Raw genomic sequence first — 14,042 nt, 5'->3', positions numbered from 1 at the left:
AGATCTGGTGCCCTCTTCTGGTGTGCAGTCATACATGCTGTATACCTAATAAATGAATAAATCTTTTAAAAAAAAAAAAAGAAGTCAAAAATAGATGTGGAAATATATTTCAAATTAGAAAATGCTTCGCTCCAATTCTAAAGTACTGTTACAAAAGATTATGTTGTCCTTGTGAACAGACCTTGAATTAGATAGTAGCAAAAGAGGGAAGAAACACCTTTGTGATTGGAGACCATTTATAGAAAGCATTTAGAGAAATCCACTTAGCTCGGGATAGCTGGTGTTTTATAGGAATGTTTGATAATACTGGTGCCTTTTTGGAAGAAAGTTTATATATAGGATGTCATTTTAGGGACTAAAATATGTCCTCCATATGTTTACAGCAAGTATTTTGCTCCAGTTTCCTTTTGTAGTTTCTCTTCAGGCTCTCTAAATCCTTTGTGATGGTGAAAATGTCTGAATATATAATACACTGGGAAATAGAGAAATGAAAGTAAGTTTAGGTAAATGTAGGCTGGTTTTCGTCCATAACATGATAATTAATCATTATTTTGGGTTTTTAAAGATTTGGTGGAATATTTTTTATTTACAGATTTTTCATATAATATTTTGATCATATTCTTCCCCTCCCTCAACTCCTCCCAGATCATTCAGACCTCCCAACCCATCCCATTTCATGCCCCCCCCCAAATTGAAAAAGAATAAAATCAAAATAATAAACAATAGGACAAAAAAATACCAAAACAAAACAAAAAGCACCCCCCATACACACACACACACACACACACACACACACACACACACACACACACACATACAAAATGGAGTCTATTTTGTATCAGCCAGATTGTGGTTGGTAAACCCAGTGACACTCTACCAGAGAATGCTATTTTCTCTTTCTCAGCATGTAGCAGTCGGAAATAACTTGTTGATGAGGGCTGGATTTTGTATCTACTTCCTCTTCTCCATGCTGGGACTTCGTGTGGTTTGACCTTCTGCAGGTCTTGTGCATGCTGTCACATTCTCTCTGAGTTCATACATGCATCAGTACCTTGAGCCTTGACACGAGGGATTTGATAAAGACATCCCCTTTAGGGATGAGTGCCAAAGTCTTTCACTCTCTGTACATTGTCCAGTTGTGGATCTCTTTGTTAATTGCCATCTGTTGCAAGAAGAAGTTTCTCTGATCAGAGATGAGTGATGCACGGATCTATGGGTGTAACAACGTGTCCCTATGAATCACTTTATTCCTATGTTACCTTGCTAGAATAATAGTAGTAGCTTTTCCCCTAGGTTCCATGACCTAGCTATCTCAGGTTCTTGACCACTTTAGCAGTTTCAGGTATGGGTTCCATGTCATCAAGTAGGTCTTCAATTCAATTTTGAAAAAAGTGGTTGATTACTTCCAAGCTATTTGTGCAACTATTGTACCAGTGTGCTTTGCAAGCAGGTCACTGTTATAGGTCACAGAGTTTGTAGCTCAGTGATACTTCCTTTTTCTGGAAGTTCTTCTCCTCCCATCTTGGTCTCTTAATAGCTGCCTAACTTCTGTGGGAGTTTAGTTTTGTGCAGGGTGATAGATATGGATCTATTTCCATTTTCGACATGCACTATCTACGTTGACCAGCACCAGTTATTGAATATGCTCTCTTTCCTCCAGTGTACACCTTTGGCGTCTTTGTAAAGGCTCAGGTATCCATAGGTGTGGACTTATATCTTGATCTTTAATTCTGTTTCTTGGTCAAAGTGTCTGGTTTTTACGCCAATAACCATGCTGTTTTTATTACTATAGCTCTGTAATACAGTGTGAAATCAATGGCGATGATACCTCTAGCAGTTCTTTTATTATTCCTATTTTAAGCTAGGCAGTGGTAGCCCATGCCTTTAATCCCAGCACTCCAGAGGCAGAGGCAGGAATGTCTCTGAGTTCAAGACCAGGCTGGTCTACAGAGTGAGTTCCAGGACAGCCAGGACTATATAGTGAGACCCTGCCTGGAAAAACAACAACCAACAAAATAGAATTCTTTTACTTATCCTGGGCTTTTCATGTTTCCATCTGAAATTGAAGATTGTTTGTTTTGTTGTTGTTGTTTATTTATTTATTTTTGTTGTTCAATTTCTGTGAAGAATTGTGTGGTAATTTGGATGGGAATTACATTTGAATCTAGATAGCTTTTAGTAGGCTAGCCATTTTCACTATCAATCTTACTGACCCATGAGCATGGGAGGCCTTTCTATATTCTGTTATTATCTTCACCTTCTTTCTTCAGTATCTTACAGTTTTTATTATTCAAGTCTTTCACTTGTCTGGTTAGAGTTATCCTAAGTTTTTGTTTGTTTGTTTTGTTTTGGGATTGTTTATTTTGAGGTGATTGTGGAAGGTACTGTTTCCCTGATATCTTTCTGTTTGTCATTTGTGTATAGGAAAACTTTTGTGTGTATGTATATGTGTTAATTTTATATCCTGATACTTTATTGAAAGTATTATCAGCTATAGAAGTTTCCTGGTAGAGTCTCTTCGGTCTTTTATATGTCAAATAATATCATCTGCAAATAAAGATAATTGACTTTCCTTTTCTGTTCATATCCCTTTGATGATCTCCTTCAGATATCTTACTGCTCTAGCAAGACTTTCAAGTACTACATTGAATAGCTATGGAAAGAGTATCCTTGTCTTGTTTCTGATTTTAGTGGAATTGCTTTGAGTTTTTCTCCATTTAGTATGATGTTGGCTGTGGGTTTGACTTTATTGTGTTGAGGTTTGTTCTTTGTATCCAGGAAAACAACAACAACAAAAGAAAACAGTCTCTTCAGGACTTTTATCATGAAAGCTTTTGTCAAAGACCTTCTCTATATCTGTGAGATAATTGTGTGGTTTTGTCTTTCAGTTTGTTTATGTGGTGGATTACTTGTTAATCTATGTTGAACCATCTCTGCATCTCTGGAATGAAGTCAGTTTGTTCATGGTGGATAATATTTTTTGATGTGTTCTTGTATTTGGTTTCCAAGCATTTTGTTGAAATATTTTGTATGTATGTTTATAAGGGGTATTGGTCTTTAATTTTCTTCTGCTGTTGGGTCTTTATGTGGTTTTGGCATGAGAATAATCAGGGCTTTCTAAAACAAACTGGAAGGGATTTCTTGAGTTTATTTGGTGGAATAATCCCAGGAGTGGTGGCATAAGCTCCCCTTTGAAGGTCAGTAGAGTACTGCACTGAATCCATCTGTCCCGGCTTTATTTGGTTGAGAATCTTTTAATTACTGCTTCAGTTTCTCTATGGATTATGGGTCTGTTTAAATCATTTACTTCATTTTAATTTTAGTACATCATATATATCTAGAAATTCATCCATTTCTTGTAGGTTTTCTAACTTGGTGAAGTACAGATTTTTAACTTACATCCTTATGATTCCCTAAATTTCTTGGTAATATCTCTATTTTAATATCTAATTTTATTAATTTGGATCTTCTGTGGCCTTTGCTTAATTTGGCTAGAAGTTTGTTGATTTTTGTCTAAGAACCAAATCTTTGTTTCCTTGATTTTTTTGTATTTGGTTTGTTTCTGTTTCATTGATTTTCCCCCTTAGTTTGATAATTTATTTCTTGCCATCTGAGTTCTTCTTCTTCTTCTCCTCCTCCTCCTCCTTGTTTTTGAGAGCTTTTGAGTGTGTCATAAATAAGTTATTAATATGCAATTTCTTCAGGTTGTTGGTGTAGTGCTTAGTGCTGTCTTAGTGTTATGAACATGCTTCTTAGAACCTGCTTCATCATTTCCATAAGCTTGGGTATGCTTTGTTTTCACATTCATCAATTATAAAATGTTTTTAATTTCCTACTTGTTATCTTGCTTGACCCAGTTTTCATTCACTAATAAATTGTTCGAGTTCCATGAGTTTATATACTCCCTGCCATTCTGTGCAGCTGTAATCCATGGTGTTCAAGTAGGGTGCAAGTCCTATTTCAGTTTTCCTATATCTGTTAAGACTTGCTTTGTGTCCTAATATGTGGTCAGTTTTGGAGAAATGTCCATGGGCTGCTGAGAAGAAAGTATATTCCTTAGCGCTTGAATAGAATGTTCTGAAGGTGGCCTTTAGGTCCAATTGATTTCTGATAACAGTTAGCTCCAGTGTTTCTCTACTTTATTTTTGTCTGGATGACCTGTTTCTTGGCAACAGTGCGATATTGAAGTCTGTGTTATCTCCTTATGGAAGTCAGTATGTGATGGTTATCTATAGTAGTGTTTCTGAACTTGTGTTTGGTGTATAAGTATTTAGAATTGGAGTATTCCTTAGTGGATTTCTCTAATGCGTATATAGTATCCCTCCCTATCTCTTCTGATTTTTTTTTTTTGTTTAAAAATCATGTTTTGCCGGGCGGTGGTGGCGCACGCCTTTAATCCCAGCACTCGGGAGGCAGAGGCAGGCGGATCTCTGAGAGTTCGAGGCCAGCCTGGGCTACCAAGTGAGTTCCAGGAAAGGCGCAAAGCTAAACAGAGAAACCCTGTCTTGAAAAACCAAAAAAAAAAAAAAAAATCATCTTTTGTCAGATGTTAAAATGGCTATACCAGCTTGCTTTTTAAGTCCATTTTCTTGGAATACCTCTATCCTTTTACAATAAGTTGATATCTTTCCTTGATAGTGAAGTCTATTTATTTTTTTAATTTTTTTCTTTCATTTTTCTTTATTAAGAAATTTTCTACTCCACATACTATCCACAGATCCCCCCTCCTCCATCCTCCCACCCCCCAGCCCTCTTTCCCAAGCCACCCCACATCCCCACATCCCCCAAATCGAGGTCTCCCATGGAGAGTCAGCAGAGCCCAGCACACTGAGCCTAGGCAGGTCCAAGCCCCTTCCCACTGCACCAAGGCTGTGCAAGGTGTCACACCACAGGCACCGGGTTCCAGAAGCCTGCCCATAGACCAGGGACAGATCCCGATCCCCCTACCTGGGTGCCTGGGAAGTATATTTCTTGAATACATCAGAAAGATGGATCATGGTTGTTCATCTTTGTGATTTTACGCTGGGATCTAGGTAGTGAGAGTTATGACTGTAAAGCATTTCTTGATGTAGATATCTGCTGTTGTCTTTGCTGGGTGCTTGTTTCAGTCTTTGCTTGCTATTGCCCACTGGATCCTAGCCAGGTGTTGCACCTGTGGCCTTGCTAAATCCCAGTAAAATATGGAGGCTGTTGGTCCCTGATAGAGGGAGATTTATGGGTTGGTAAAAAGTCACACACACACACACAAAAAAAAAATGGACAAGGAATAATTGAAAGGGGTGATAGAGAAGAATTAACAATGTTGAGGTTTCAGCTAAATTTTGTAATATACTTTCTTCTAGTAACTCTACAAGTACTGTATAAATTAAAAACGTCTAAAGTGTTTGAAAAGTCAAGAAGTAAAGATGACAGACCGAACACAGACATTGTAGATGAAGATCCATACGCCATTCAGATCATCTCCTGGTGCCCAGAGAGCAGAATGCTGTGCATAGCTGGAGTGTCAGCGCATGTCATCCTTTATAGATTCAGCAAGCAGGAAGTGGTGACAGAAGTCATCCCGGTAATCACCTCTTAACAGTTTCCTTCTCAGTTGTCTGATATTTTTAAGCTTTTGAAAATTATTTAATAAACAGTTTACTATTGCTTTTGCATAAAAATTTAAAAGAACTTTAGTATTTATATCACCATCTGTTTTGTGAAAATAGCATTTTTATATATACTTTAATGGACTATCTGAATCTTTAAGTATATTATGTCTTTTATTTAAGGAATGTCAACTTATTGGTATTCCATACATTCTAAAACCATGATGTATATGTGTGTACATGTATGAACTCTCCCACCCATACACACAAGTTTTTAAAAGTTGAGTTAAAAATCTTTTTTTCTTTTATCTCTAGAAATATAGTCCTTTTTTTTTTTACTTTTAAAAATATTCTTTCTGGTTCATTATAATACAGGAGTTTTAATTATTAGGAATAGGTAAACAGCCATTCTTTTATGACAGATGCTTGAAGTTCGACTGTTATATGAAATAAATGATGTGGAAACGCCAGAGGGTGAGCAGCCGCCACCTTTGTCCACCCCCGTGGGCAGCTCCAACCCTCAACCCATTCCTCCTCAGTCTCATCCATCCACCAGTAGCAGCTCATCTGATGGGCTTCGTGATAATGTACCTTGTTTAAAGTAAGTTGCAAAACATTAGGTCTGTTTTATATGTTATCTCTTAATTTAAAAAATAATAATCATTAGTACATCTATGATGGCATTTTCCTGCAAGAATGGGTATTCTTCTGTTTGGCTGTGGTTAACTGAGCTTGTATTTATGGTATAAGAAGAATGGTAATTCTATAGTGTTACACCTAATATTACCATGGTTTAAAATAATAAGGTAGGATGGCTGTGGGTCACCCTGTATGTTTCACTACACCTTCACATCTAGCCATGATTTCATCCTGGACTTAGATTTAATGTGGTTTATGTTCATTCTCTTCTCTGAACTCTGAAAATTCTGCTTCTTTTCATCTTTACTTTGGATTCAGTGTTCTCATATTTTATTTTATGCTTTCCTGAATCTTAACATCACTTTATCTTTACGTAAAAGACTTTACTTTATATCATTTTAAGAGCATACTAGTTGATTCAGGGATAAATTGGATGCACTTTTATTTTCATTTTTCTATTCAGTTTCTGTTTTTGAGTGATTAAATTCTTCAGAGGTTATAGAGAAATAAAGTGATGAGGAAAGAATTAAAATCATTGGATTACATAAAGACTGTGTGATTCAATGTGTTACATAGAAAGCAATGAAAATCATGATGGGGGCAGAAGTGGATGGGTTCAAAGTGGAGACGGTGACAAGACAGCATTGTGCTCAGTAGAGAACTAGGCTTTGTGTTGATTTTACCGTAGAGCAGCTGAAATCGCTTCTCTAGTGCATATGTGGTGGTTAGGATGTTGATATAGTAAAAAAGCCACTCCTCAAATAAGGCAAACAGACATTAAAATAAAGAGAGAAAAAAATCACATTCATGTTTTTAAAGATTCATTTATTTTATTTTATTTTATTTTATGTGTGTTGATGTTTTGCCTGCATGTGTGTCTATGTGAGGGTGTCAGATTCCCTGGAACTGGAGTTACAGACAGCTGTGAGCTGCCATCTGGATTCTGGGAATTGAACCCAGGTCCTCTGGAAGAATAGCCAGTGTTCTTAACGCCTGAGCCAACTTTCCAGCTCCTACATTTCTCTTTTAAGTACATGTTTTACAGAATTTTTTCCTATATTCTCAAAATCTTGAGAGCATGGATTTGAACGAGTGATTCTCCAGCAGGGATGATCTCGCCTGTTTCAGGATATGCCCCAGTGTCTGGAGACAGTGTTAGTTTCCCAGCAGGGGTTGGGGCTGCTTGCTGTTGAGGTTGAGTTGGTAGACTTGGTAGACAGGGCCTGAGATGAGGCTCAGATCTACAGTGGACATGGCAAAGAATTGCTTCCTTCAAAATGCAGGAGTTTCAAAGGTCTCATGCTGGCTTCTTCCCTTCCTTCCCATGTTACCTTTCCTCTTCTATGCTTCCCCCTCTCTCTCTTGCTTCCTCCCACCTTCTCGTTATCTCACACTTAGAAACACACCTCTCCTTTTAGCTATACCTCTAGCATATATTATCTAAAACGAAACTTACAATACAGATTTATAGTTTTGCTATTTTTTAAGGACACAGTACTACTTTAACACTAAATTTTAAAATGTTACTGCAATATTTTCATTTTTTTAGTTTTTGTTGATTTTATAGATGGATAAAATTTATTATGGATATTAGTAAAAGAGTTCCATTTTTCCTCAGTTTTATCAATTATATGAAGTAACATTTTAGCATATTTAGCACAATGTTATCACATAAAAATGTGAGATAATTTTGTCATCTTCAACAAAATTAGAATACTTTAATTTGGACTTTAGCATTACTTATGCCTCTAAATGTTCATAAGCTTAATATCCAACAGTCTGAAACATGAGATCAGTTTCCTCCTGAGGAATAATCACTGTCAATGTATGGCTTTCCCATACCAAGAAGCTAGGAAATATTTATAACAAGAAACACAGTGCTCTCAAACCAAAGTTACAAGACCTCTTGCCTTGGCTCCCCAGATAAAAATGAAAAGTAGGTCCAATGAGCAAGTCTTTGTCCTCTGATTTTGCTAAGGTAAGTGTTTTTCCACTGTTTGTACTGACAGGAAGGACAAGGAGAATAAGTAAGTTAATTACCAAAAACAATTAAAACCTCCAGCCAGAGCCTGGAAGTCTAAATCCGTTTAAGATACACTGTTTCTGGAACTGAGTTTTCAGTACTGTCCACAGGCTTGAGGTTATGGATAGCCATCATTATTGACTGACATTTCTATCTATGGTGAGATGTATTGACTTCTAATCTGCAAGTATTTAGTAGAATGTCACTTAGTATAGCAATTTCTTTTCAGTTCGGATTTCAAGGGATTCTTAATGTCTAGGAAGTCTCACAAGCCAACTTGTTACTATTTAATATTCTTTGTTATTGGCATTAGCTGTTAACATTTGTATGTGGATATACTTCCCTATCCTGGACTTATACAGTAACTTAAATACATTATTTTTTAATCCTAGAAGAATTAATGTAACTGTGATTTGATAATGATGCTCTTTTTCACTTTTGAATGCCATTTTAGACTTCTAGGGTATACTGTGGTGTTCTTTCCATTTTTGGAGGAGCTTCCTTTCAAGGGGTTTCTCACACTGCCCCCTCTACCTCATGTGACCAACCTTGATTTCTGTCAAGATAATGTAGTTTATGCCCTCTTCTTATCTTCACATGGAATTCAGGGAGCCCAGCTTCTTTTCTTGAAGAATATAACAACAGAACAAAATATGATTTCTAGACCTGTCCAGTGGGTAACTAATAATTGCTACATAATAGTTGCCAATCAGTGATAATAACTACAAAAAGTATTTTTAAGAAAAAGAAAATAGCAACTAAAACCCTTATGCTTTTCCATTAAATGCTATATTATTCTATGATTATTTTTTAAATATGTATTTTCATTCTTCGAGAATCTCATACATGCATTCAATGTGTGCTGGTTGTATCCATTTCCTACTCCTCCTCTTAACCTTCCAGATTCCCCTGCAACTTTATGTCCTCTTTTTTTTTTTCTTCTTTTTTTAAATGACCCACCGAGTCCAATGTCTGCTGCCCCTATGCTCATCCAGTGGACGGGCACACTGGACCATGGTCAACTTACAGGGGGAAACACCTTTAAAGAAAACTGACTCTCCTTCCAAGAGCTATCAGCTGTCAGTAGCTCCTCAGTTAGGAACACGTGCTGGAGTGTTGACTACCTTGAGCTTCGGTCTGCCTTGTGCAGGCAGCCATAGCTGCTGGGAGTCTTTGATCAACTGTTAACCTCTTTTGAAAACTACTCTTGTCCTAAATTTGATTAACCTGAAATCATACAGTATGGTTGCTTGGTGAATGGCAAAATTTAACTCTATATATGTCTTTTAGACTTTTGAGCAGATCTGTAATTGCTGTTTAATGAGATGGCTGTTCTTCATTCTTAAGTTGACTGGGTTTGGAATCACCCAGGAGATAGGCCTCTGAGCATGTCTGTGGGGGCATTTCCAGAGAGGTTGAACTGTGGAGGAAGACTCAGCATGGATTCACTGGTGCCATCTTATGGACTAAGGTTGCTGGGTCAACAGAAAGGGGAGGAGCAGGAACCTGCCGAGCACCACTACTCACCTGCCTTTACTTCCTCTCAGCCCAGTGTGACCAGCTCCATAGCTCCCACAGCCATGTCGCCCTGCCACAGTGGAATATGGCCCCTAGAGCAGTGAACCTAAGCAGACCCTTCATTCTCCCAGCAGCCTTTGTCACAACAGTAAGGAAAAGAGCAGAGAGTCGCCGCCAGGAAGTGGAGTCCTGCTGTAAGAAGGCTGGCTGTGTGGCTGTTGGGCCCTTTGAACTAGTGTGTTAGAGGAAGGTGAAGGATTTGGAGCCATTGGCCACAGAGGCCCTAGAAAACTCTAAGCAGAGCTAAGGGGCTGTTCTTATAAGAGTTTGGAATACAAGCACTCAGACAGAAATTCAGCCAGGAAAGACTTCATAATCAAGGAAAGTTAAGACTATACCAGGAGCTGGGCCAGAGACCATTCATGTTATAGTCCGGCACAGAATCTGTCTCCATTCTGTGTGCTGAAAATTTAAGGGAGGCTGAATTTAAAATAAAAGCCTATATTGTTTGACATAAATAATTAAAACAGACTAATAAATGATGGCATGATTGTGGAATGACCACTGTTCTTACTCTATTCTAAATTGGAGCAAAAAGATAAGGATAATATGCAGTTTGGTAGGAAAGGAGTAAGAGAAAGTAGCTGGAATTGTTGAAGAATTACTTCAACTAAAGAGAATCTAGTCTTCTCTGCTGGCATAATCGGGAAGGTTCCCTGTAAGTAAGACTTCCATTCCCATGAAAGACTCCAACTTATAGAAGTGAAAATTCATTTGAAAGGAGGACCCTGAGCTGAAAATGCCACTGAAGGGGCTTTCTGTTCAAAAACCACCGAGGGAAGTATTTCCCTAGGTTTTATACCCGGAAGGCATTCTGATAAAAAAAGGGAAGACTAAGCCGGGCGGTGGTGGCGCACGCCTTTAATCCCAGCACTCAGGAGGCAGAGCCAGGCGGATCTCTGTGAGTTCGAGGCCAGCCTGGGCTACCAAGTGAGTTCCAGGAAAGGTGCAAAGCTACACAGAGAAACCCTGTCTCGAAAAACCAAAAAAAAAAAAAAAAAAAAAAAAAAGATAAAAAAGGGAAGACTATATCCCAAAATAGCAACATCATTCATTTGGTGTTGATATTGCAGGCATGCAAAATCCAAAAGTTAAAGGATCATGGAAGATTGCACCAAGGCTCCATGAAACCACTTAAAGCCAGGCAGTTATGTGAATGACAAGCTGTCCAAGGTGAATCTTAAGCTGCAGTAGAGATACCAATGTATTAGAGATGCCAGGGCTATGTGATAATACACCAGGAAAGGATACAGGCCTAGAGTGGAACTAGACCAAGGAAGAAGCTACATGTTTCACAGTTGGCAGAATTGAAGGAGTGAGTTCCTGGACATGCCGGGGTACAGATGATGCTAGCACAAGCCCTAGATGCCAGACATGAATCTTCAGGGTTTGATAGTTCGTAAAGGATTTCATCTTGCTTTGATCTTTCTTGTTGCCCTATTTCTTGCTTTTGGAATGGGAATGTTTACAGTGTCGTTGTACATTGGAAGTATGCCTCTTTTTATTTCCTTTGTTTACAGGGATTCACCAGCCTAGAAGTCTCAAGTATCAGAAGACACTTTAGACTTTGAGTTTTAGAACAGGGTTAAGACTATTAAAATTTATGGCAATGAGGTGCATCAGTTACAGATAAACTAAATTCACTTTGTGTTGTCAGATAGTCATGGGTCTTTGAGGACCAGAGTGAATGTTTTCAACCTTCCTAATGCTGTGACCCTTTAATACAGCTCCTCATGTTGTGGTGACCCCCAACCATACAATTATTTTATTGCTACTTCATAACTGTAATTTTGCTACTGTTATGAATCATAATGTAAATAAACATCTGATATATGACCCCTCTGAAAGGGTCGTTCAACCCCCAATGGAGTTGCAACCCACAGGTTGAAAACTGCTGTTATATTTAAAGTGATTATATCCAGATATCACAATAACAAATAGATTTGTCACAATTAATCTTTTATTGGAGCATGACTGCATTAAAAGTCACTGAGACTGACCTCTAAGAGTGTGGGTGTTTCCAGAGAGGCTTACCTTACTTAAGTGTCTTCATCCCATGGAAATGGGAAAAAGAGAAAAAGCAGCAGCCAGCTGAGTACTGCCACTTATCTTCCTATCTCTGCTCCCTGAGTCCAAATGCAGTGTGACCTGCTGCTTCGTGTCTTTCTTATCCTGATGGACTGTATCCACTCCCTCAAGACCCCAAACAAATCCTTCCTTCCTGTAATTGCCTTTGTCTTCTCTTGTCAGAGTGACAAGAACAGCAGCTAACACATGGAGTCTGACTAATGTTCTGAGTTACTTGGAAGACTTTGTTTTCTGGAGTGACCACTAAGACATTGGCCTCACATAAAGTAGGACTGTTAATTCATCTTACTTTGAGACTGTAAACATTTTATCCTACAACTCCTTTTGTAAACAACATTTGGCATTAAGAAGTAAACTGCCCTATCACTTTATCATATGATTGGGGAAGTTCAAGCTGTTTTTACTTTGGAAACATGCCCAAGACATTCATCCAGAATCGGACCACCCAGAACAGAATCTGACCTCCCAGAACCTTGGTGTCTATGAGGCCTTTCAATAATTCTACTGTTCTTTTCCCATCAATATTCTTCAGCACATTAATAAATAAAATATTTTCCAAGTGATGATTTATGACTATACCCTAATTTCTGATGAAGCCAGTCATTTCAGCTAGCACGAGAGCCTGGTGGGTCTGCTGATGCTAAGCTGTCTCAGAAGGCGGACCTGATCGCACAGCAGGACCAGGGCAAGAGGCCCTGGGCTCACTTGATCCAGTGCAGACAGTGGGAGGGGAAGTAAGCATGCCTCATTTTCCCCTTCTTACTTGATCTATAAGGTACTCCACCTTGCCCAGGGTAGAAGTAGAAAGTAGGTGTTGAGAGCATCAAGATTTCTACCTGAGCAACATCAGGCTATGTGAAAATTTTTTCTGCTGACTTAATTGAGCCAGGGTGTAGGTGTGGGGACATCAGGGGTTGTGTGTTAGTGTGGGGGTTATATCTAAGTTTTGTATGTCTGGTGTTTTTGTTTTTATTTCTTCACCAAGTGAATAGAAATTCCTACTAATCTTAGTGTAAGATATATTTGCATATCAAAACATAAGTTTAAACTGTAATAGAGTTTTAAAACCTGATTTTTTTAAAAAAAGTATAGATTAACCATGATAAAGTATATCATAAAGTAATGACTCTACTGATAAAATTCAGGTCATTTAGATCACTGGTTTCTGGCTGTCACTAGGATACCCAAGCATGTATGGAAAAAATATAAAAATAAAGATGCATAATAGCCAGTTCCTTTCTTTCTTTGCAGTTTTATTTCTTTAGAGACAGTGTCTAACACTGTAGACCAGGCTGACCTTGAACTCATGATCCTCCTGCCTCATTCACTTAGCCATATTTTACAATTAACATTTGTATACTTTTTAAGTATTTTAGTACTGTATTAACAAACTAAGTTTCAGTGAGTGTCATAATCCATATTCAGGCCTATTTTAAAGAAAGCAAACTAATCTTTTAGTAGAATATTCTATCAGCAATGAAGTAGTACACATCTTAGGGACATTTGACTAAACTGTATGTATTTATTCCTGACATTTATTTGAGTTACAAGGAGTTTTAGTTAAACCCTATTTAGCCCCTTTTAGTAATCTTCAGGTAAATGCAAGTATTGATTAACTTTATATTGTTTTGGTCTGCAGTCCCAAAGACAAATTTCTAAAAGGATCAAATAAAACAAGAATTGGTTGAAATACAATTAATCACGAGATCTTGTTTCTCATGCACAAGGCTGCTGTGACCTGCACAGCTTTGGGATTGAGCTGCCGGGGTAACAAAGAATGAAGAAACAATAGACTCACATGCAGAAAAGTTGGGGATCCGAATTCCACCCACAGCTGGAACACTCTGCTTTATATACAGCTCCATGAGAATGCAGTTCTGCTAATATCCATAGGGGACTCTGTGGGGCGCTGTCTCAGGCTGCAGTCCTCTAGGAGGAGGAAGCTCTGCTTTTCTCAAGTGCTTGTACTAAGCATCCACACCTGACCAGGGAAAGGTCTTGCCCTTCTCATGGGTCTGAGGCATCGGGGTCCTTAACACGGCACAGCTCATGTCAGCAATATACATTCACTCAGGAGTTCATCTGCTTACCACAAAATGTTCTTGTATATCATTGAGTATTTTTTA

The 14,042-nt window shown here is 38.2% G+C and overlaps 1 protein-coding gene across 4 annotated transcripts in view; it reads left to right on the top strand.

Annotated features, from left to right (window-relative positions):
• The window catches only part of Stxbp5 (syntaxin binding protein 5), a 136,034-nt gene that overhangs the window by 78,605 nt on the left and 43,387 nt on the right, over positions 1 to 14,042 (top strand). For all 4 annotated transcript variants that reach the window (XM_028861099.2, XM_028861092.2, XM_028861104.2 and 1 more), the window contains exons 15-16: positions 5,343 to 5,563; positions 6,011 to 6,189. In XM_028861099.2, coding sequence (XP_028716932.1) covers positions 5,343 to 5,563; positions 6,011 to 6,189 — 400 coding nt within the window. The remainder of the gene's footprint in view (positions 1 to 5,342; positions 5,564 to 6,010; positions 6,190 to 14,042) is intronic.

Source organism: Peromyscus leucopus, chromosome 8a, assembly GCF_004664715.2.
Source record: "Peromyscus leucopus breed LL Stock chromosome 8a, UCI_PerLeu_2.1, whole genome shotgun sequence".
Lineage (NCBI taxonomy): Eukaryota > Metazoa > Chordata > Mammalia > Rodentia > Cricetidae > Peromyscus > Peromyscus leucopus.
Note: the sequence above shows the minus strand (reverse complement) of the source record. Positions and strands in the feature narration are given on the sequence as shown.